The sequence below is a fragment of the Panthera pardus genome, unplaced genomic scaffold, assembly GCF_024362965.1.
Source record: "Panthera pardus isolate Hobbes unplaced genomic scaffold, ASM2436296v1 HiC_scaffold_6, whole genome shotgun sequence".
Taxonomy (NCBI): domain Eukaryota; kingdom Metazoa; phylum Chordata; class Mammalia; order Carnivora; family Felidae; genus Panthera; species Panthera pardus.
The window spans coordinates 39,328,570-39,354,050 of NW_026526991.1; the positions used below are offsets into that span (position 1 = coordinate 39,328,570).

General features: G+C 36.6%; 1 protein-coding gene across 5 annotated transcripts in view; it reads right to left on the reverse strand.

Moving 5' to 3' along the window:
• SYT1 (synaptotagmin 1) overlaps positions 1 to 25,481 on the reverse strand; it is a 543,967-nt gene that overhangs the window by 208,052 nt on the left and 310,434 nt on the right. For all 5 annotated transcript variants that reach the window (XM_053894954.1, XM_019455190.2, XM_019455189.2 and 2 more), the window contains one exon: positions 2,430 to 2,612. In XM_053894954.1, coding sequence (XP_053750929.1) covers positions 2,430 to 2,595 — 166 coding nt within the window. In that variant the 5' untranslated portion in view covers positions 2,596 to 2,612. The remainder of the gene's footprint in view (positions 1 to 2,429; positions 2,613 to 25,481) is intronic.

The window sequence follows — 25,481 nt, forward strand, 5'->3', positions numbered from 1 at the left end:
GCCCAGTGTCTAAGAAAGGGACATGGGAGTGGGTCAATAGCTCGGGAAGAAATGAGGTTAGTCAAGGGAAAGAAAGGAAAGAAGGGAGCATTTCATAACTTTTTTCCAGCTGCCTGTTTTCTTATTGCTAAATGGGAGAGAAATACAAAGTACAGAATGGTTGGCTCTAAGTAGGAAAGGCTAAAAGATGGAAGTGTCGCTATAAAGATGAAAACAACTTGCTTTTTTCAGTGTGAATGACACAGTCAAGCACTGGAATAATTCCTAGCATTAAAAATTAAAAATATTTAAGATGATTTGATTTTTCAGCATCTTAAGACCTCAAAGTCTACTAGGGTGGTTCAGGACATAAGTTAAACTGACATTCATTCATTTATTCATTCAACAAGTAGATACGGAGTGCCTCCTGTGTATCAGGCACCACCTGTGCTCGAACCCCACAAAGAACAGACCCAATTCCTTGCTGTCATAGAGCTTATGCTATTTTGGAGGGAGCCAGAGCAATTTAAAAACAAATAATAAATAGCACCATCTGCAAAGCTGTGCTATGATGAGAAAGCAAGGGTGAGGACAGGAATTGCTGGCAAAGATGAGGTGGGATGAATGGGTTATCATTTTAAGTAGAATGGTTGAGAAAGTCCTTCACTAAGAGGATGACATTTAGGCAAAGCCTAAAGGAGAGGAGAGAATGAGTTTTTTGGCTACATGGGGAATATTCAATCCTATAGTTGATAACATTGCCATACCACTCATATTGTTTACTCTTCTGAAGAAGGAGATGGTGGTGTTCAAGACCGGGCAGAGTATGCATTTTATTTGATGTTATTCATTTCTTTCTCTGCTAACTCATCTCTCTTAAAGCAATCATTTTGGTAAAATATTCAAGTGAGAGTTTGCCCCCATGATACATGCATTTTGGTTTGTGTCTTGTAGTTACGACCTTGAAGTTGTATCAGGATCAGCCATCAGCTTTGTAGCAGAGCAGGAAAGAGAACTTGTGGTTCTCATCCTAGGGCTTCATCTATTGGGCCATCTCCACCTCCACTAGGTTATGGATCTTCCTGTTGAGAATGGTAATTACTGGCAACTATGCCGAGAGCGTCTCTCGGATGAACTTGAATTTGTTAACAGTAGACAGATCAATAAATTGTTAGTCACTGATGGATAAGAAGTTGATTCCTTGTAGTTTTTTTTTTTCACTTGGTTTCTCATTGTCCTTATAGAATAATTTTCTTAGGGATTGATAAATCTCTCACCTGAATTATTGCAACATCCTGTTTATCTTCTGTCCTTGTCTTTCTAGAGCCCATTTCCAACACAGTAGCTAGAATGATCTTTAAAAAACTTGAGTCAGATCCTGGGACACTTCTACTCAAAACCCTCCAGAGGCATTTTGTTTCACTCATAGGAGATCCAAGTTACATAGAATAATCGACAAGGCTCACATGATACGGCCTGTGCTACAATCTGAATTCCCAGTCTGCCCACCTCCACCTTATTCACTCTACGTAAGGCTCACTGGGCTCCTTGCTGTTTCAGGCAGATTTTTGCCTAAGGGCCTTTGTCCAGAATTCCTACATTTTATAACTCCCCCCCCTCCACTTCTTCCAGGGTTCCTTGCAAAAGAAACCAGCCCTGCTCATCCTAAAAAATAATGTTTTACCGTCTATGCCCTTCCATATCCCACCTACTCTTCTTTAGTTTCTCTTATTTATGACCACATGACTTTCTATATATATTTGCATCTAGATGGATTTATTCTTTTCCTCACTGGAATAAGCTTTGTGGGAAAATCTGTTTTCCCAGCATCTGAAAAAAATGTCTAGTTCATGATAAATGTTCACATCTGAAGGAAAAAAAAAAACCTGTTTCAGATTTAAACACCACTGGTTTTGAACTTAGTGCTGCACTCATACAAATAAGCTTAACTACAGGTTATTGTTTTTTGTTTAGGTTTTCCTGATGAGAACAAAGAAAAATTTAAAAACCATGCAGAAGATTTTGATATATTAGTAAATTAAAGGAAATCAAGCTTGCAATGTTGGAAAGTCCATTTTAGCCATTGTTTGGGAATAATCTTTATAATGGAATAATTTCATAAATACAAGTTAAAAATATATACAGTAAACTCATAAACGTTAGTATTCTAGAGAAAAATAGACATTTAAAAAAGACCCCACCTGCATGAAACACAAGGTAGAAATGTTTTATAAACTGGGCTTTCATGTATAAAGTATATTTAAAGACTTAAGAATATTCCATTTCTAATACTCCATTTTATTATTGGAATGCTACCATGCCAACAATTAACAAAAATCAAATGTAAGTTAAGAGGAGTTCTGTCCCCCGGCACCCCCCCCCCACACCCTGTGCATAAGATCATTTTTTAAGCATTTATTTTTACTCTACCAACCATATATAGTACTTACGTGGAATTTTATGCAACTCATTCATAAACTTCTCCTTCAGCTTCGAAAAGGCATCTTCCTTTCCTTCCCCAGGACTGGCTGGCTCTGTGGCATTATGTGGTAGGACAGTCGCAACAGTGGTGACTGGCGGGGCTGCCAGGGCCTCATGGTGACTCTCGCTCACCATTTTAGGTTCAGGTGAATCTAAGAGGGGAGGGAAGCAAAATAAATAAATAAATAAAACAAAGAAAAATTCAAAATGGCTTAACTGATCCCACATCAAAGGTGTACCAGAGATGAAACACATTAGAGAGTGCACCTGCTCCCTGGGTAAATAGTCTATCATTAGCATATTACTTCATGTTGGTTCATAAAGTATTTATGGAACCACGGTGGAGAGTCTTTCCTAGAAGGTAAGACCAGACATACTTACTGAAAACACTGTCCCAACAATACTATGTGAGCTGTCAAATCTACTAGTTGTTTATACTGCCAGTTATTTATTGTGCAGATTTAACTTCTAACCTGTACATTACAGAACTGTGTATGAAACAGTTGCTGACAACATATATGCTCTATACTCTGAACATTTTGTATTTTCTAAAAGGAAAGAAAGATTAAATATTTATATTCAAAATGTTGATAAATGATAGCATGCATTCAAAATATTAGTTACTTTTAAAATGGTTATAGAGAATACTAGTATAACATGGACACTGTAAGATATCAGGAGTGTCCTAGAGAAGTTTTTGAATTTCATTTATTGATGGTACATTTTCCTCCCAGTCATTTATTTTTGACATTTACTGTAGACAATACTATGATCAATAATTCAGTTGTCTTGCTGGGTAAATGTTTGAAGCCACTGTAAATGTGGCATGATTGACTGTATGTATCAAGGAAATGATGATGAAACATGTCTTGTCTGTCAAACCATTTCTGTTGATTCATCTTGATTAGATTATTGAGTTATTCTATTAAGTTAATGTATTCAATTACTTTAAATGTTTATCTCCAAAATATTAAAACAAACAAACAAACAATTAGTCCCTAAGGTAGCCAGTGAAAACCTCTTAGCCTCGAATACAGAAGACCTCAGTTCTGGTTCTATTTCTTGGCTGAATGCATTCTGATAGGACATTTGACCTCTTAATTTATCTGCCTTCTGAAATGTAAAGAAACTGAAACCTATCTTACCTGGATTTTTTTTAGTACATGTGCAGTGCAGAAGGCGTTCTAAAGAGGCAGGATTGAAGCCCTATTCTCCAACCTAAACATATTCTGGGCTTTAATAATGAATTTTACTGTATGACTTAAGATTTCAGGTAGTGCTGGTAAGAAAGGGAACAGGATTTGGGGCAGAAATAGATAAATACAAACATGTCTGGGCAAAGTAACTTCATAGTCTCAGCAGGAAAGTTGATGGACCTATAAGTCCCTTTTGCAAAGAAATGGAAATAACCAGAAAAGAGATAAAGGATTTTTATAGATTTAGAATCTTTTGTGAATTAATTATGCATACTTAGGTATTTAGTGGAAATAAACAGTAAGTAGAATAATCTCTGATGTATGGATGTATTATTATAATCTTAAAATCCAGAGATTTTTGGATTTCATGGAAGGAGGGGATGGCTGAGGCTAATAAATACACACGGGTAATCAGTTTTCATTTTACAATGTTATTTTTTTTTAAAGCTTTTAATTTTCCACTAGTAGCTACTAATATAACGTGAAAGGGTAGAGTTAGACAGATAGGGGCTTAGATCTTCTCCGTTCTTTAGTTTCTTCATTTGTAAAGTGAGAATAATCCTACCAAAGACAGAAGGTTTTTGAGTATGCAGTGAGGTAATCTATTCAGTGAGTTTAGGACTGTATCAATAGATCAGTCAATCGGTCCTTCTGTCCCCCCCTCTTACCCTCCCTAGTAATACTTGGCAATCCAGAATTTTCCAGATGGTGGAAAACTGTAGTTTTTTCTCCAACTCAAAGTCACTTTCTAGAAGGTTTTCTTGATTTTCTGATTGTGTTTAGCTTAGGATGTGTCTCCCTGCTAAAATTTGGAGTCTGGTTTGCATAACTTAGGTGAAACTACTGATATTGATAATAACAAAGCTTTTATATTTCATGTGAGTCAGCTAAGACTAGAATTATATACACAAACACATACATATGTATGAAATATTAGTATGTATGTATTCAAAAACTAAATTTGGTCCTCTGCTGTGAGAATTACCAGATATGATATGCATTATTTCTTATCTCTGTAGGATAGTTGAGGATATTTGAAGAATCATGGTTTACTGTAGAATTTAAAAGAAATTATTGCAGTAAATGCAAATGCCTACATACAACAGTGCCATCATTAAGGCATATTGTCTAATTAGGTTTCAGTTCAATTTTTGCATCTTCTGTGAGGTATTGTTGCTGGTCATCTAGATTGGTCAGCTGCCACCCCAAACTCCTTTCTAGCCTTTGTGTGCACAGATGGTTGGGTCCTTTGCCACTCAGGTTGTTGAATATTTTCATGTTGCTCCAATTTATAATGGAATATAAAACATCTCTACATATGAGTTGAATGATCTAAAAGACTATTTAAAAAATACTTGTTTGATAGAAGTTGGATTTGAAGTATATTCAGTATATTTTTTTAATGAAGCAATGAATATTTCCAATCCTCTTCAGATATGAGGTATGCTTTAGAAGTGTTTTTATCAAAAAGGGTAAAAGCTATAAACTTGCCACTGTTATTTGTCAATGATATTATCTGTATTATTTCTAGTTATTTTAAATCAAGAAAAGATTATAGACAATGCTCCTTTTACTTAACTGTGAAATGAAAGTCTTTCATAAAATACAAAAATATAATGGGCAATTAAGGATCTAATATACTGACAAAGAGACTGATTGTTAATATTCTTAGTCCTTCATATTTTGAGAGATAATGCTATTTATAAATAGAAAAACTTAGAGCATTTACATGACTCTTCAATTCGTATTTATGGGAATAAAAAGCTTATACTTTACCACTATAACAAAGGACATCTGAAGATACAATAAAACTAATGGGGCTATTGAAAACTAAAGATGCCACTTACTGACCTACTGGGTGCCAAAATACTGTCATTCGTATAATATTCTCAATTCTCATTACACCCTGAAGAGCAACTTGGTCTTATTTTACATAAACAGTTGGGATGTGGAGAGGTTAAGTGATTTGTCCTACAAAGATTTAGCCTGATTCAAGGTTCCTTCCACTAGACTACTCTAATAGTAACACTTACATAGTACTAAACAATTAAATTGGTACTGGAAAGATATTTATGATTTTCTTTTGAACTAGTTTACCAGTAAATGGAAAACACAAGTCCTTTTTCTGCCAATGGGAAACGGGTTACTTAATTTTAGAGTGTAGTCATTTAGTTGGTTAAAGTGGAATTTGGCATCTTGAAATATGCCAAGAGAAATAATATTGGATAGAAAAATAAATTCCCCTCTAGGAGAAAGTTCAGTACGAATGACAGGAGGAAGCAGTTCTCAAAGAAAGGAATACAAATCCTCCTGATAAGCGTTTAATTTCACAAATAGTCAAAAACCTGAGACTTAAAATAACAATAAGCTAATATATATTCATTTCTAAATGTGGGTATATGTAGATATGAAGGTGAGGGTTCAGAAAAGTGAGTAATTGGGAAAGCCCATAGAATAGAAAAATACTTTATGGAGGCCAAACTAACAGCATAGAAAAAGCTATAAAAGTGTTAAGCGCCTGGGTGGCTCAGTTGGTTAAGGATTAGACTTTGGCTCAGGTCATGACTTCACTGATTGTGATTTCGAGCTTAGTTTTGTGCTCTGTGCTGACAGCTTGGAGCCTGCTTTGGGTTCTGTCTCTTTCTCTCTCTCTCTCTCTCTCTCTCTCTCTCTCTCTGCCCTTCTCCCACTTGTGTTCTGTCTCAAAAATAAACATTTAGAAAAATACATTTAGAGCTGTAGAAGTACACATTCTTTTTCTAGGATTTCACAGTAAAGAATTAATCTGGGGTGTACAAACAATTTAAAGATGTTTATTGTAACTTATTTGTCATATTACAGAGCAGAAACTATGTAAAGAGAGACTTAAAATTATGGTAATCCGTTAAATAAAGTTGTTAAAATTATCTTCACGGTAAATATTTACAAACCTGGAAATACATTGTAAGTGTTAGATGAAAAAAAGCAAATTATGAAACATTATATGAAATATGTCCAATTTTTCAAAATAAAAAACTCAGTATCAAAGAGGTTGGAAAGATAAATTTAAAATGTTAAATTTGTGGTAGAATCATTTTTTCTCCTGTATGTTTACATTGTCAATATATTAGAAATCTGAATTATTTTAAATTACACAGAGGAAAAAAACCTCTAACACTATTTTGCTCTTAAGAAAAACTGGTTCTTGCAGGAAGAGTTTAACTGCCTAGTGCCAGATTAAAAAAAAAAAACTATTTTAAAATGTAATGTAAAAAGCTAAATTGTAGGAAGTGATGATTTAGCTATGTATATAGCAAATACAATATTCAAAGTGGCCAGTGGTTAAAATACAATGTAGAAAAAATATTAAGGTATCATAGAGGTTAATACTTTTATGGTACAAAATGAGGAAAATCAGGATTTTTGGTTCCCATGACAACTTCCCTTTGTCCCTTATATTCTTCTTAGTAGGACTTTAATTATGCCTATCTCTAGGTCTATAAATTGATACAGGTTTATCAGATTATATAGTGAGATTGTCTACCATACTGCATAAACATAACGATTTTTGGAGAAAGCACTATTTCCATTTAAGTATTGTATTTTATAATAATCGCATGCAAAATTAAAAAGCAAATAGGAGAAAAAGGTAAAAGAGGGGCGTCTGGGTGGCTCAGTTGCTTAAGCTTCCTACTTCAGCTCAGGTGATGATCTCACAGTCCGTGAGTTCAAGCCCCGTGTCAGGCCCTGTGCTAACAGCTCAGAGCCTGGAGCCTGCTTCGGATTCTGTGTCTCCCTCTCTCTCTGACCCTCCCCTGCTCATGCTCTGTCTCTCTCACTCTCAAAAATGGATAAATGTTAAAAAAAAATTTAAAAAGGTAAAAGAGATGCTGAAAATATTACTTAAAAAAAAAAAAAAGCATTCAAAGGCAGAAATGCCCCAAAATGAAAGTAACTATTGAAGTAATTATCATAGAGAATCCAGCAGATACCATGGAATATGTTAGAGTGCATTTTTGAGATGGAGGGCAGAATGTAGTAATTTTATTCCATCAGAATTTTCCTTGACCTTCTGTAGGTGTAGGTGGGAACCATAAGAGGATGCCATGTGAATCTCTCCCTTCCTTTCAGAAATGAGGCCCTTAGTTTCAGAGAGTGCTGCCCAAAGACAGCTCAGAGCTGAGTGATCTCTCTTAAATGATTTCCCTTGACTGGAGGGAGCTGCCACGCCCAAGGTTAAACCCACTTCCCCAGGGACAGCCCACATCCAATTGATGAGTGGATGCTGGTATAGAGGCCTGGCCCCTGCCTCAATTTTATCTCTGAAGGGCCCTATAGGATCAGCTAAAGCCTGTGGTGACTGCACCTCAGTTTTTCAGAAACTCGCTTTGCCCAAACCTGCGTTCCCAGTTTCCCTACCCAGGAAGGATTCCCCAGCAAGCTACATGAGACCCAGAACAGCTCCCTAGGAATCTGACGTATGGACCTATGGCACCCACTCTGGAAGATTTTTTTTTTTGGGGTGGGAGAACTAATGTCGAGGTTTCATTTAAATTCTTTCCACACCCAAGGATTTTTAGGCAGTAAGTGAAGTCTAGCAGCATTATACAAATCTTCCACAAGTTTGCAGATGTTTGAATGTCAGACTTAAGGTATATCTTCTCTCTAGTTTAAATAGATACTTTCTCTTGAAGGAAGGAAGAGGGAAACTGGAAGTTATATAGTCCCTCTCATGGCGATGACAGCTGACTTCTGGCGATAGTCCCAGTAAAAAGGGCGAGAGATGAAAGGTTGTTTTCAGACCTTGGAGCAAATGGAAGCACAGCAGGCCACCTACCTTCATAAACCATAAAAAAGTACAGTCTCCTGGGTCTTTTTCTTCTTTTCTTTCCAAAGTAGATCTAGTTGCCTCCAGATTTTACCTATTTAGCCACAAAAGCCTCCTAAGAGGTACAGGGAGGACTTTGCTTTAGAGTGTGGTTCTCAGGCAGTATTTCTTATAAATAGTTTTGCACATTGAATATAAGTGGCTCTGCCTACCTTTGAGTATAGAATCAGCATCTCTCCCCGACCCTAAAAATACCACACTACGAACACTGAAAAGGTGTGTAGATTTTTTATAATGAAAGTGTCTTTGGAAGAGCGCAAGCAGGAAGGAAATACTGAACGCTCACCAGCCGCGTTTCCTAGGAATCTACTTATTTATTGACTTACTGGTTTATTGAGATTGAAGCATGACTGACCTGCAAAGGGCTGTACATATTTAATGTATGAAACTTAATGGACTTGGTAATAAATGTGCACCCAAGGAACCATCACCACAGTCTCTAGTTCCTGGCTCTGTACAAAGTGCTATATGCCTTCTGTCTCCCTTCTTGTAAACCTGTTTCTCTGCAGCCACTGAGTGCCCTATTGGTTTTCCTTCTTTCTCTATTTCTCTTTCTCTCTCCTTCCCTCTGATCAAAACTCTCCTATTCTCCTTATCTTTTCTTCTTAGTTTCTTCCCTTCAAAGGGGAGAACAAAAACTTATTGTTAGGTCTCATTTACTATGTACCAGGCACTTGATGTATGTCAGGAGTATCTACTGAACCTTATGCTTTATGTGAAGGCAGAGAAAAGGAGAATAAGACCCCGATTCTCACCCTCAAGGCAGCCCTTGAGTTTCTCCTAGCTGTCTTTTCCTACCATTATGGAAACCCAATATGCCCGCTATGGTATCTCTTGATACCAATAGTGGCAAATTGCAAATCACGGTCATCTTCTTGACATAGTGACACAACTAGAAACATGACCCTGATGGCCAAGCAGCAGATGGAAAAGCATGAATAAGAAGTAACAAGTAGGACCAGGAATTAGGAAATTTGGATCCAAAGGAAATAAGCAGAGAAAGGTACAGATGTGAGGCGCTGAAAACCGTAGAATAGCAAACATTTGTATTAAAAACTAGAGATCAAACTTTTTCAATGGCCAGCTAGTCTTAGTAGAGGTTGGAAAACTTTGATTTATCAAGTTTATCTTTTCATATTTTTAATGTAAATTATTGCTTTTAAAGTATAATTTGGTTTTCTGGATTTTTTTGTGTTCATCTTCTTCCATTCTTGTTGCCCCAGGACAGGCAAAAGCCATTCCTCAAGGTCCATCTTCCTTAAAGGTGGAAGGATACTGGTTGTAATAAGAATTTGATTATTCTCCCATCTCACTCTAGTTTTGATTGTGTGAAAAATAATGTTCTATGTCAAAAAAAGTCACTACTACTCAGGTATATTTCCAAGTTAGCCCAACTTGTTCAAAATCATTCTTTTCTTTTTTCAACTTTGTTTTCTCTGAGGAGAGACAGATCTAACCCTGGATCCCGCAGAAGTGGGAGGTGGGTAGGAGATGTACTCAAGATATGAACCCCAGTCCTTACCCATTCATAGCTCCTTTTCCGTGAAACTGTCCTGCTCACAGACTCTAATGATGGGCAAGAGTCTAGGTAGAATTCATGGCCACCCCTTCTGCCATAGTCACAGTGGATTTATGGAGGGATGAGCACTTGACTCAAGGGCAGCTCACTTAGGTGCTGGCCTAAGGCCAATGACACTATTTGGCATGAAAAAGTGAGTGAGGCACATAAGATTGTCTCCTTTAGGAATTGAAGCTATGAAGTACCTGGAAAAAACTGAGGCATAGAGAAGAAACATGCTTATTGTCACAGAGGTAATAAGTGGTGAAGCGAGGCTTCCAAACACCATGACCGCTGTTCAGTGCCATTTGTGCAGTTACCCTGCTTCCTTTGGCCTGGTTTCCAGGTCTGAGTTTATCATATAGTATACTATAAAAACTAATATAATAATCAGAGTAGCTTCACCTTGTGATCAGGAAGGCATCATCAGAAGTAAAACCTACTGTGTAGTTCACTAGGCTTGGTAGTTTGGGGAATATTTAAATTTATAGCCAGAGTCGGTAAGTTCTGTTTCTAAGTCTGCCCTGCAGTCATAATTAAATGTATGTCGGAGAGTGATAGAACCGATCATACAGAGTGATCTAAAGCCTAGAAAAATGCCGTGGAGGCCAACTGACAGGTGAGTATTTAAAACATTCAATTAAATGTATTTTTTCACATTTTTGCATCTCAGAAATGGGAATTTGCTTTATAATCTATGGCATCTTAATGTCACTATTGGCCAGGCTTGTGCACTCCCAATCTGCTTGTTATCCCCACTGATGTTCCAGTCAACAAATCATTTAAAGGACATTTGAGGAAGGAATCTGAATCCTGGTTGTGGTCTTAAAGCTTTCTACTGTAACCTTACACAATTAAAACTAGCAGAATGAGAGTCAAGTGTCTTGGAAGATTCTGGAAGCATTAATGGAACAGCATTTAAAGAAATGCTTTATCCAACATTACTGGTAGCACAAAGGTAAATGGTGCACAAAAAGAGATGGGCATCATTAACTCTAACTTGAGAACAGGTTTAGAAATTTAGGAACATATTAAGCAATCTATTGTGCTTTTAATTTCCTCATTTGTATGCACAAAAGTGACACAAAATAAAACCTAAGTCTGAATGATTTTTCGATAAGTACAAAATAAAAATTCAAGGGATATGAAACTATTTTCGGCATACTTTACTTTGTAGCATTTTTTCTTGGTAGTATATAAAATAACGACACATCTTGTAATTAATGGTTTCTTAGAATACATAAAATATACATTTCCTACAGAACAAAGAGAAAGCATTAGCATTATTTACAAATAATGTATTATAAAGCAATAAACTTGATAAAATTTTTAACAAACTGAGTTTCTCATTCCCGGAAGATCAATCAACACAATTATATTTAGCAATTGAAGGCAATACGAATTTCAGAAGAACTAACTAAAATAAAAATAAATCCATGAGCCAAATGGAAATTAAATTTATTGCTGCGATATTTTCCCCTTCAGACCTATAATACAGACAAGAAAAGAATGGAAACAACTAAATTATATCCAATTCAAAGTCCAAGTACTGAATTACTGTAAAATGATACAGAAAATCAAGGGGTCTTAAACAAAATTGAAAATTTCCCGCCTACAGTAGGGAAATAAATTTTGAAAATTGGGATAGGACAGAATTGTCTCAAAGCATTTAATGAATTCACAAATTTAATAGTGTTTTTCTAATCTATTTACTGTGTACCCATTTCTCTATTAATAAAATATTGTTGTAGTTTTAAAAGCAGCCATCTATTTAAAAAGCACCACTCAGTTGAGAACTTGGATGACTGGAAGGGGCCTCCTAAGATTTTGTTAAGCATGTCAGAATCATAATGAAGAAAAGCTATCAAAATTGCCTTTAAAATGCATTATAAATATGTCAAATGTATTTTGCAATGTTTTAGAAGTTGTACAGTAAGGGTCAAAATCTCTTAAGTTTTTTTTGCTACAATGGTAGATGGGAAAACCTACAGAGGAAATTGATCTTTCATGGCTCAATTTAAGATAGTTTTTCAGCAACAATGTTCATTGTATACAATATTAATTGAAGTTATCTCTCTTTAACTTTTGTATAGTAAGATGCTAGATGCTTTTGGCAGTGAATGAAGAGATACAGCTTAGCTGGATCAAGCCAATTGGCTCCCAAAATGTTTTCTATAGAAGCTACAGATAGATAATTTGGAATTCCCATCTTTCATTGCTTTGCTGAAACTCAGCTCTGAACACTTGCTGTTTCTGAGCTGCAGGCGCTTGAGAGAAAATCTAAGCTTGCAACTCAAAGCCCTCTTTTATCAAACTGTGCTCAAACTGTCATTGTTTTGTCACACAGTGAAGCAAAGCTTTAAAATCGATCCATACCACAGTTCAGATTGTGGTAAATATGATGAAAAATTCTGCAGTCTACAGTTAGAAATAGTGTATTAATAAATAAAAAAAAAGAATAACCCTTTATAAGCCCATAGTATTAGCCAGACATTTTTATACGAGCTTTAAACATAGAAGCTCATTTAATGCTCACAAAATAAACCCCGTGAGTCAGGCAATATTATTATCTATTATAGATGAGAAAACATGCCAAAGGTTCCACAGCTAGTAAGCGCTGGAGCAAGGATTTAGAGTGAAACAGGCTAGCTCCAGGGTCTATGGAATTCTGCCTCACTAATAAATGAATAGATAGATGTTGAATGAATGAATATATTGGATGACTGCAATGTGTCTGACATGATGATGCTAGGTGCTTTGGATAAATTTCAAGTAGTTCATTCACCATCTGTATGCTTGGGGATGCATACAGATGGTTAGAATCCAATGTGTTACATGCTGTAGTAGAAATAATTCTAGGAGGCTACAGAGAGAAGATACCGCCAGATAGAAGATGATTGAGATTTAACTTATCTGATTATAGTGGGGCCCAAAGACTAAGTTTATATGCTAGATATATGTATGTATGTGTATGTGTATATATCAGATATGAAGTATACATATCTTCATATGATGATTTGGCTTATTCTTCTTCTTAAATTCTGTCTTCTGTTGTGTGCCAACAAATTAACTTGGGCACGTGAAACCTGAATGAACAATACACACATTTCACGAAATAATAAAATCATGTGTCAATTGCTCACCTAATCAGTCTTTCTGATTTAAGACAAGCCCTATTTTTTTCAGCTCCTTATCTCTACTCATGGGTGAACTTTATTAGTCCCCCCCCTACTCTCTCTCTATATATATACATACATATATAATCATGGTAATCTCATTGTTTTTGCCTGTGGTTGGCTAGTCAAGGAAGGGCATGTGATCCAGTTCAGGCTATTGTGATAGGAGAGGAAGTCTGTTGGGTGATTTGTGAGGAAATTTTTCTAACTCTTATATATACACAGAAAGCAATCTCTTTTCTGCTGGTGGTGGTTGTGTTTGTGTGTGGTACTTGGAAGTGCTTGCAGTCATATGATCATGGGAGAATCCAGCACAGAAGGCTGGTGCTTTACAGATGATGATACTAAAAGTTGACAGCAGTCAAGACCCTCATGATGCTGTGGGGCTGCTATACTAGCTAAAGCTACCACCACCATGCCTTGGAACTTCTTGCAATGGGAGATAATACCTTTTCCTTATGGTTTAATCCATTTTGTGTTGTGCTTGTTGTTGCTTGCAGCCAAAAGCTACGATATACAAATACTTTATAATCTGATTTCCACAATAACAAAAATAAAATTTACTTTTTCTGTTGGCTAGCGTTTTTACTATGCTGTGCAAGCTTGACCCCTTAAAACCCTTTACCTGTGTGTACCTTTGACCCCCTAGTTTATGGTTATCAATAAGTTTAAGAGACACTCATTATATTTTCTCCTATTTAGAATAGGGCTGTATCTTCCCCACATTGTATGAATTGAAATGAAGATGATTGCCCTACATCCTATGGTGCTAGGTACATACAAACAAATGGATTTAAAATAGGAGAAAATTGGTTTTGGTGATTGGTTTGATCTAATTTAGAAGATTTGAAAGGTTAAGGTAGGGTTCTAATTTTGTATATGGTATTCAAATTAAACATTCTATTTTCTCATGTGCCCATGATTAATCAAAGTTTGCATGAGGGGACAGTGACCAACTACACCTTGATCTGCTTGGGAGCACCTAGTAAGTAAATCCAGGGAGTCAAATGTTTGGAAAGGATATTTGAGAGGCAGATAGCCTATTATGTTCATTAAGTAGCATAGTCTCCAAGTGGTTCTTGGTGGGTTCCTTTTCTTTCACTGCTGCTTTCCTCCTTTGCTTTGGTCTCTTCATAAGCAATGGATTGTTTTGGTTTCTCCATCAAGTCAAGGTGTGATAGAGTTAGAGATACGTTGATGAACTTTTTTCATGTCTTCTTTCATCTTGACAAACCCAGATCATACTGCTTTAAGAAAGTGAACTTATGAACAGGTTTCCTATAAAATACCATCAAGTCACCATCCCACATGTAAGTGAACATCATTGTGAAAAATAGGACTTTGATAAAATTCATTACCTGTGGATACTTGTAAACTTTCATTTTGGCCAAGAGTTGGCTTTAATGACATTTCCATCTGAGTGGCTGGCTCAGTAATAAGACTGCTGAATATAGCACAGTGTGCATGTCAGATCTTCAGAGAAGGAGTTCAAGGAGTTCAGTGTGTTAGTTTGCATTGAGAAGTGCGATCTGTAAATACTTGCTTATTTGCATCATGAGCCAGCATGCTGGCTTGCTGACAGCAGTATATGGAGCTAAATTGCCTTTTTATTTCATATTCAGAATTTCATCAAAATAAAGTCATTCTATAGGCAATTCAAAGATCTTCAGGCCTTTTTTCCCAAACTTATTGATCAAAATTTAATATTTATGACATACTAAAAGAAAACTGAAAAGTGATCTAAACTACTTGGGCTGAATGTACCCAACTTCTTTGAAAGTGTTAAATGACTTCCAATCTCAAGATACCATATTACCATGACTTTTAAATGTTGAGCAGAAATCATCTCAACCTCACTGTAAAACAACAGATACAGGAAGATTTGCAGTGTTCCCTGTAGTACAGGTCAAGATCATTGATGACTACAATGTCAAGTTTTTTTCATCAGTCTGGTTATAAACTATGATGAATTAGGCGAAAATTTGTATTTAGCCAAATGTTTTTCTCTTCCACGCTGTTAATATACAATTGCTTTTCCATAAGATGGTTAATATCAATATCTAGAATCTCAATTAATACCAACTGGCTAAGGAGACATTTCAGAGTGAGGGCACACTGTTACAAATTCATAACTAGATATTATGTTACAGATGAACTAACACTTTTCCTAAGATAAAAGTGTACTGATAACATGAATAAAATATGAGTGTTGATTTCAATCATCTAAAAGTCACCCTGTATTACAGAAGGTGAAATATAGAATAAAAATAGGAGTTAGGACTTAATAAAATTCCGCTTGTTTACTGGATATTTTTTCATAGAAATCACTCAGGGGCTTTTGTGATCAAGGACAAAAATCACTGGAAAAAACTATCCCTGAAAAGAAAACAATGTGTGCAAGCTTTATGTTTAAAAAAAAAAAAAAGGCAGGAATGCTAGCAAAGCATTCTTAAATGGAGTAAAATTAAAAGCCAAACTGAAATATGAGAGAGACTTTTAGAATGCCAGCTTAAAATCAGAATTTTCCAGGCTAGAAGTAGACAGAAGAGGGAAAATGTAGCTTTACTAGAAAGTTTACAGCTGCAAAGATGAAAATAATAACAGCATACCTAAAGGAATGCATTTCCAAGTTTTCCATGTTAGAATAGATTAAGTTCAATTTTGGAGAGAATCGGTAATTGGAGGGTTGATTGAGCATTTCGGTGGTGAAATATGGAGGCCTGCTTCAAATCCAAAGTGAATATAAAACCTACACAATATTGGGCACACATTGTTACTGAATCTCTTCTTTCACAAAATGCTGACAAGGGAAGAGCGAGAAGGCAGCTGGTAGAGACAAGACAGATATAGAGCATTCAGTGTTGAAAAAGGGCAGCATGCAAAATCATGCTGTTATTCATGATAACAAGTAAAGAAGCAAGCCAGCGTTTTGCAGAGCGTGTTGGAGAAAAGAAAAGTCTCTGTAGAAATCAGCCGATGGAGATGGCACTTTATAGAAGTCCATCATCAAAGCCTGAATACAGTTCTGAGTGAGAACACAGCATTCTAGATGAGGTAAGAACGGCGTGGCTTTGAAGAGGGTAAAAGAATGGAGGCAATAAACAACCGTGGGGATCTATCCTGTCCTTGAGACTTCTGTCTTGGCCATGCTGGTTAAAGACTATAATAAACATTCAATGCAGGATGCTTGGGACTTGATGTCAGAATGGCAGCTGATAACAGAATGTCAGTGTACAAGGCTTGTAGTTTCAAAATTTCATGCAGACTTCCCCTTTCTTACAGTGGCCGGTCTCCATGATATCTGTGCATTTACTGTCGTGCATATATAATTTAGACCCAAGTGTTCTGCTCTTAACACGCAGATTGAAAGAAAATGACTTCAGTCTTTAAGTATTGTCTTTATGAATAGGCCTAAAACAGAGAAAAGCCTTAACAATTTCTCTGCACGTGACCATTCTGTCATCTCACATTTACGTCTTCTTTCTCAAAGCTTTTGACTACATCTCTACTCCCTTGACACTTCTCACCATAGACATTTATGCTATTGCAGAAGACAAAAAACTCCTATAAAACTAATGTTCAACTTGATTTAGGCATGAAATTCTAATACTGTCCAGAAAGGAATCATGCTGTTTCAAAATAATTTTTAGTGTAATTCTACAAATAAAGAAACCATTTATATCAATAAAATACTTGTTTTCTGTGTATGGCATAAAATCAATTTATATTCAGATATTTGGCTAATGCCAGATCAATGTCTTTTAGAGAGCTTAGAAACAAAAGTACCGTAGAGATTAACTGTGAAACATTTTTCTCTATGAAGAACAATAAAACAAAATAAAATATTAACAGGATCGCAAAGCAATGCTGACAAGAACGCTTTGGGAGCTGTGGGTCACTTCTGAATTAACAATTTTCTACCTCTGTTCTTGAAATTGATGCTTCCCCCCACTGCCCCCGGTCTTATTCATTAACTAAAGGATTAGTAAAATTAATTAGAGCGCAAAAGTTGATATAAGTACTAAACACCACAGACAAGGAGCTGAGAGTATTAATTTGGTTTCCTCATGGTTAAGTCCTAGAATTAAATTAGAAAATGGAATTTTATCACAAATTTCTACAAGATTTTTACTTAAAGGCTAGGAAAACTTGTGTGAGATACGATGAATTTTTTCTTGTTTTGGTTTAGAAGTTTAATACTTAAACTTTCTGTTGGTATTGTGTTTTTTTGGGGGGGTGATAGTGATGTTTGTTTGCCTTCGTTATTTCTTAGCACTCTTATTTGTATCAGAGTTTTTAGCAAGAAATTATTTATTCATCAAAGTAACAGTTCTACTTTTTTTTTTTTTTTTTTTGATGTTTGTTTATTTGAAGAGAGCACGAGCAAGCAGGGAAGGGGCAGAGAGAGAGGAAGAGAGAGAGAGTCCCAAGCAGGCCCCATGCTGTCAGCACAGAGGCCAACGTGGGGCTCAAACCCACGAACCATGGGATCGTGACCTGAGCCGAACCAAGAGTCGGACACTTAACTGACTGAGCCACCCAGGCGCCCCAACAGTGCTACCTTTTAAAAAATAGAAATTTTCTCTGAGGAATTAAACTTGAGTAATTCTAGGTCATTACTCTCAAAATGTGTTTGGGTCTTAAATATTATGCATACACACTGTTAAATAACATCAGTATTTTATTTGTTCCTTTGCTGAAGTCTGGGCAAACTAGCAGATGTGTGAAACTGATCAGGGATTTATATTCTGGGTTGAGGTAGCTTTGATCATTATTAAGTCAGGATAGGGTAATCTCTGATCTTAACACTTGGTAAAGTTATGGCTTTAAATTTCTTCTTATCACTTGCTTTAAAAGAAATTGAATTCATTATTAATGTTCTTCACCGTTTTCCTTACTTTCTTTCTGCTTTGTTATTCCCTGGACCAGAGAACCCTTAGTCTCTTACTAGGTTTAAACTTGCAGATTTGTCTGCATGAGGTAGGACTTTGAGTTCACTTAAAGCCAGGCTGTTACCCTTGCTCCACTGTGATTTCTAGCCCTCCCCTGAATTTTACATTATGATATTGCAACAAAAACTAACTCCCATCAAGTTCTCTCTCTTCAAGTTGACTCGGTTGTAGGTTCATCAGTCTCCTAAATCTTAGAATATTCCTCCATATTACATCCTTCTACATATAAATTATCAAGTAAACACAGACCCCAAAGAAGACACCAGGTTGCAAGTGAATGTTTGCTTCCAAAAATTTCCAACCTAAGACCCATGGAAGGGGAGTTACAGAATTGCATCCTCTAATTAACAATTTTGAGCTTTTCAGGAACACTTCAGCCACATCATGTCAAAGCTAAAATCAGCAGCCTTCCAAAACCATGAACACAATTTGACTGGTTTTGACAGTCTATTTATTAATTGCTGCCAAACTATAATTATTACTGCATTAACGTCACCTGTCTGCAGAAGAGCAGTGTCAACTAAGCATCTGCCTCTAGAACTGGAATATAAATTGCTTTCTTTAGGTTTTATCACTGATCTTTAATGTTCTTAATATTTTCAGGCAATTTCATCTACAAACTCAAATGAATTATAGAAACTGGAACTAATTGTTCCCCTAATTGACTGACTGTCTTAGCTCCTGTTGTGTGTACAATGCGTGTTATCCCGGCCGTATGGAGCTACGGGAGGGAAAATAGTAATCACAGAGCAATTAGTTCTGATCTAAATCTCCACCCCCGCCCCCCACCTCTGGAAGGGAAAATAGCCTTCCCAGAGGTTAAAGGGACACATTTCTTTGTAGTTGCTGCTAAAGGAAAATAAATATGGGTTAAACTGGTCCCCCCCCCCCAATCCCACCCCACCCCCCGCATAGAATTTAAATTCTAAATTAGGGTTCAGTTTGGCAGGAGCACGCAGACATTACAATTAGGACTAGTACCCCTTGATCCATTCACAGTTCCACGTACCTCTGTGTCTAAGGTCCGCTCATGTTAGCACAATGAGTTCTATATTGGTGTGGTCTAACCACCAGGCTGAGCAAAGCATATGTGTTCACAACTGTATTTCCTTTACCCAATACTCGGCACATAGAAGCTGTTTAATAAATATTTGTCAAATGAATGGATGAATAGGATTTACAACCTCCCGATATAAACAATGCCAGCAGTTCTAAATTATTCATGCCACCGGAGGCACTTCTCTGTAAGAAATCCATAGATAAAGCAGTTAAACTGAGATACATAGTTTTAGCCTTGCCTTCTATAGCCTTCCATAATCAAATAAAAGGAAAAAGTAGGAAATTTGATTTTTGTATTTGTATATTTTCTACCCTAGCTCCTCCCAAGTTGAACTGCACAAGAAGGTTGATCATGTGATGGAATTGTAAATTTGGTCCATTTTGAACTGTCACATCAAAATCTTGCCTATCAGTCTTTCCGTACCCTCCTTTGGGCATCCCTTTTCCTCCCCATAATCAGTTCCAAAGCCTGATGACTATGTGGTCATCTTCTTGGGTGTCAAATAGTTTCTGTGTTTCTCTGAATGTCTGTATTCTCACACTGCTCAACCCCAGCTTATCTGTATTGCATTCTCTTTTCCAGGGTTATCTCTTTTTATTTGAGTTATATGATATACAAGGGATAACACTGAATTAAACGTTTGAGAGTCCTCAGTACTTAACACAAGACAATACAGCATTTCTTTTTAAATAAATATTTAAATAAATACACCTGTAATTTTCATCTTGGTGGAGTGAAAAATCAAGTGAAAAACCTTGAAAGCAGATTATAGACAAGAGTAGGAAACGATTAGAAAGTTAAGGAAAGGAGGCAGCAAACACTTTTTCAAACATTTTCATATTTTCTACAAATGTAGATAAGGTGCTCCGGAAGGTTATATCAGGCGTCTACATCTTAACTCTCTTCCTTTTGGAAAAGGCAAAATCAAAGACCCAACAAGTAGAGGACAGATTTCATTGCACAATCTGACATGCCCTTACAAATTAAAAGGGATAGCAATAAATATGCAAAATGGGCTTAGTTAACAATGGGGATTTCCTCACTTATTTGTATTTTAATCAGGGCTCCGAGGTTAACAGAAGTGGTGTTATTAAAGTTTAGCAAAGTAGCTTATTGAAATGCCAGTTTTATATCTATCTTCCTGGCATTAAATCCAAGTAGGCAGGGTTCTGTAGGCAAATTTGACCTCAGCATTAACGCATTCCCAGCAGCTGGGGACTGGTTTTGCCAGCTTTACACATCAAAACAGAAGTTTTGCATGAAAATGATTACATGTATCACAAATACATAAATACTGATAGATTAAGGAATGTGGTTTGGTTGAATGATGTGCACACGCAGAGTTATCTTTTTTTTTTAATAAAGTCTTCATAAATAAGACTTTAAAGTATGGTTGTGTGTGTGTGTGTGTGTGTGTCTGTACACACAGAGTCATTTTCAAAACGAGGTCCTTGGAACAGTAGCAGCGGCAGCATTACGGGTAACTTGAAAATGAAACTTCTCAGGCCCTTTCCAGATCTACCGAGGGTAGAATTCTGCAGTCTAGTTTAACAAGCCCTCCAGGTAATTGGGATGCATGTTTATCTTTGAGAACTGCTAGATTAGTTTATAATTAAACAGAAGCAACATCAACCATCCCCACTCAGGAGAAAAAAAACCACAAAAAACAACTCAATTTTTTAATACTACATGGCTTCTAACTCAGTGATTATTGCATCTAGATCTCACACTAAGAATAGTGATCTCTTTGAATGTTGTGCTGGATTTACTGAGATGGGAAAAATTAGCCTACTGAATTTTATGGTCGGCTTATTTTCAAGGGTTAGACTATAGATACTTTAGGCTTCAGCTTCTCACCCCGCATAAAACACTGCTATTCCAAATGAATTTAAACACGTTTCAATGCTTAGCAGGGACTTGAAATTCAGGGCTCAACAGAAGTTAGATTTTACCATAGTAAGAGTCTGTGAATTTTGTAGCCAATTATACTTTTACTTGAATTCCAGTTTTCAAACTAATCTGAGGCTCTGTAGTTCTAATATGCTCTATGGCAATTATTTATCAGAGCATACCAGGATTTAAAAATACTTAAGAAGCAGGGACAAGGAAAACAAAAGCAAAATATATACGAAAAGCAAAAATGTTCTGAGATTTGAAGCAATGAATAAGAAAGATATTTAAAGTTAGCTTCATCCATTTTTAATGTATTTATACAAAATAAGATATATTTTGGTCATGTTGTTTTGATGGATCTTAATAGTAAATGAAAACATGGAAATAAGTAACTTAAATTCTTTAAGGTAAAATATTTTAAAGCGAATTTGAAATAAATTCTTGGTATGAAACACCCCTAAATTTCTACTCTATTAAGTAATTCGCCATATTGATAGAAGCCCGAATTCCCCCAGTTCTGGCAAACTGTCATCTGCAAACTCTGCCTCTACGTAATTCTAGACTTGTCTTTTTAGTGTTTCAAGTTCTAAGTCAACCCTTTCCTTCTCCTCTGAGCTAGCCCAGTCAGAATTAGTTAATTTATCTTCCTAGTATTGTGTACTTCTAGTGACTACTGCCTCATATGGTATTTATTGTTTACACCTGCTTTTCTCAGATTGTGTATTTCCTGAGAGTCTGGTAGTGGCATTGTTGTAGCCTCTGAGGTATGGAACAATCCTGGATATAACAAGGATGTTTAAAAAATCATTTCTTGGACTTACTTTGTTATGCTCTGTGTTTTTCCTGAAGCTCGTTTGAAAGTTACAGGGATTCTGTCAGGCTATTAAGAAGTCATTCGGAATCTCCCGTGTTATGTGGAGCCAGATGTAGGGTCACTTGAGAAGAGCTGACCTTAGTTTAGGTATCATTTGCCAGTTTGAACATCCACAGTTTTGAAAGGAATCACCTGATTCTAGAGAAGCATTTATGAACAGCGTAGACAGTGGTATCAAATTATAAGAAAGGAAGGAAGGAGAGAAAAACGCCACTAACTCTGTATCAGAGATCAATGAGTCTTAATATTTGAATAGATGGTAAATGCACTCAACATTAATCAGTTCTTGGACCCTGGGGTGATGTTTGGGGCAGTCCCTATGTCCTTCCAGGAGTGGTGGAGACACAGTCAACAGGCAGGTCCCCTGAGCAAGCCAGAATGATTTCACAAAATACTTGACCTTCAAGTAAGATCACTCAGCTTGGACTATGGGGAAAAGGTCATATTTGTCACCATCAATACAGGTGTTTTTTCTTCGTTTGCATCCTCTTCTTTACATGCTAGGCCTTCACATTGTAAACTTCTGGACCATTGACGGGTGAAGCACTGATTTCACCCTCCTATGCATTTCTTGAATGAGCACCTGAGCCTTGAATGTTTTATACATGTGATCTGTGGTCAGATTCTCTTCTGACGCTAGTGAGATCTGCTCTGGCACCCAATGAACTAGGTGGCCTTGATGGCGGTAGGTGGTGGGTGTATTGAGGAAGCGGCAAAGCAGTGACTTTCCTGTTTCCCCACTCTTTTATTTTAATTCATTGGGATTAAAGATCTTGGTTCTTTTTGTCTTTCATAGTCTCTTTTTCATGAACACACACACTCTTCTTCCTTCTTCTGCATAGTCCTTGCTAGGTACTTCATATATTTTCAGGCTTTCTATTCCTTCCTTTCTTTCTTGCATGCCCACCTTCATTTCTTATTTTGCCAGAGTTACACCTTTCTCTTGCTCATTTAATATCAGAATAATGCTAGTGATACACATCTAAAAAGAACAAGTGATAGGATTTGGAGTGAAAATACCTTTTCACCCTCAGATCTGACTCTATTATATATACACACATACATACACACGCACACATATATATTACTTTGTACTTAGGGTATTACATCATTTTGCTTATGGAAGTCATCATTTTATCCCTTAACTTGTGGTCATTCAAGTATATGTCCCATCTTCCATACTAAATCACCAAGTACCTCACAGTTTGCTGTGAGGATTAATTGGGGAGATCTTATGTATGTGTGAAGTCCCTGGGTCATCGTAATGCCCAGTACAAATTTGTTGACAGCAAAAAAAGAAATCACTTATCACTCATTTTTGGAGTCTGGAAAATGTTCTAAACGTCTTAAAATCTCAACCGATATCTCTACCTTACCATCGTGGTATAATGAAACCTACACATCCTCATGTATATGTGTATCGGGAGGTAGAAGAGAAGAAGAAAATGTTAACTGCATAGCAACTAAAATGTCAGATGTCACATTGTAATTGCAAATATTCTATTAGTAGGAATCATCACTGCTAGGAATTGTCTCTTCTTTATTCCACAGGCTCCTCATGTACTAGAATCTACCACTCAGAACACTATTTCACGTGTGAGCCTATGAACAGAAAAATAGATATTTATACATATATGCTTGATGAGTGAAGTTTAACAAGGGAAAAATCTCTTTAGTATGTGTGCCTAGAGATCAGAAGTAGCTTTATCAGATCCATCATCAGGTCATTCCCTATTTTTATCATTGGCTTTTGGTAAGATAGTAGTGACTTATGTGGAGATACCCTGTGATTAATTTGAATTTAGCAATAATAACAGCTGCAAGTGTAAACAATAATAGGACACCTGAGAAACAAAGCAAAGAGTTTGCATATATTCAGTGTAAATTAGGTGCCAATAATATATGTGTTAAATAAGCAACTAAGCTCCTGATCTTCTCTGCTCTGAGACTCAGTCTGTTTCTCATCGGTAAGTGAAAGGTAGAACCTTCTGTGCATAATTAGCACCAGGAACATGAACGTGTTTGCTCTGGTAAGTACCTGCTGTCATTATTAGGGGCAGAGACACATCTCTGTGGATAGAAACATGTAATGGACCACTGCATCAAAAGAATCTTTGTGGGACACGAAGTCCTGGAAAGAAGGAGCAACTGGGAGTAAATGATCAATGGCTGTGAAAATTAGCCTTGCAAACAGAACTAATGAAAAGCTAGGCTTTTAGAATCTATCAATCCATGATGTTCCTGAATGATGGCTGGGAGTGAATGAATATAAATCGCTTTCCAAATAAAGGGCATATTGTCTAAAATAGCTGAAAGTCATTTCTCGGAAAGAAGAGAATTAATCTGGAGAAGGAAACAGAGACTTTTCCCAGTGTGCTGGTATTGCACCCCGAGAGGCTGAGAGCTGAAATGTATCAATTTCACATGTTATGACTTGCACCATCTGTGGGAAACAGTGGGGTGCTAACTCTGGCTTCTCCCATTTGAAATGAAGAGGTGTGTGCGTTTTGATGTAGTTTCTTCTACTGGGGTCTCATGGGCCTTACAACATTAATTTTATCTGGTTTTAGGTGAATTTAAACAAGTCTGAGCTTCCTGAGAAACTTGATCCTTCGTATGTGATGTTCAGAGGAAAGGTGGGTGGGTAACACCTTGTGGTTTGAAAACACTCTGACTTTCTGGGTGTGCATGCTGAAAAAATATATACTTAATGTCTCGAAGTTCACTGGCAGGTTTGGTAAAGAATATAAAGCACATACGGATCATAAAAATGATTCAGGAGATGGAAAGGTGGATCTTTATTAGGATCCAGTGCAACATTTATTTGGGTATTAATCATCTAGACCGAGGGCAGAAAACTCTAGAATGGAAAGCAGTATGGTACAGTGGCCTCTTTGGAAAACCCCTCCTAGTACTTTTTTTACTTGTGTCTGTGTGCTTAGCGAAGCTTTAGCTTTCTCATCGGTAATCCAGGGATAAGTATACCTTCTACATTATGTTATTGAGGGACTTAAATGAGATTTGCAAATGAAGGACTTAATGTTTGGCCCATAATCACTTGATAAACATCAGCTATTCTACAAATACTTAAAATTATGTTGTTCACATTTTTCAAGTATGCCGTTTAATATATCTGTAATAAAACATAGCCCTTAGAATTAAACAATAGCTAAAAACCACTAGAAGCTAACTAAGCATTTATTTGCTATAACTTCTTCCAAAGTAGGTACTGCAATGATCTTATAGATGAACAAAGTAAAGTATGATAAATAGCTTGGGTAGGATCACACAGTTAGCAGATGGGTACAGTTCAAATTTAAATGAAGACTGTTGCAGAATCATTTCAGTAATGTCTACATCCAACATGGGGCTCACATTTACAACCTGAGATCAAGAGTTGCACCTTCTACTGACTGAGCCAGCCAGGTGCTCCTGTTACAGAACC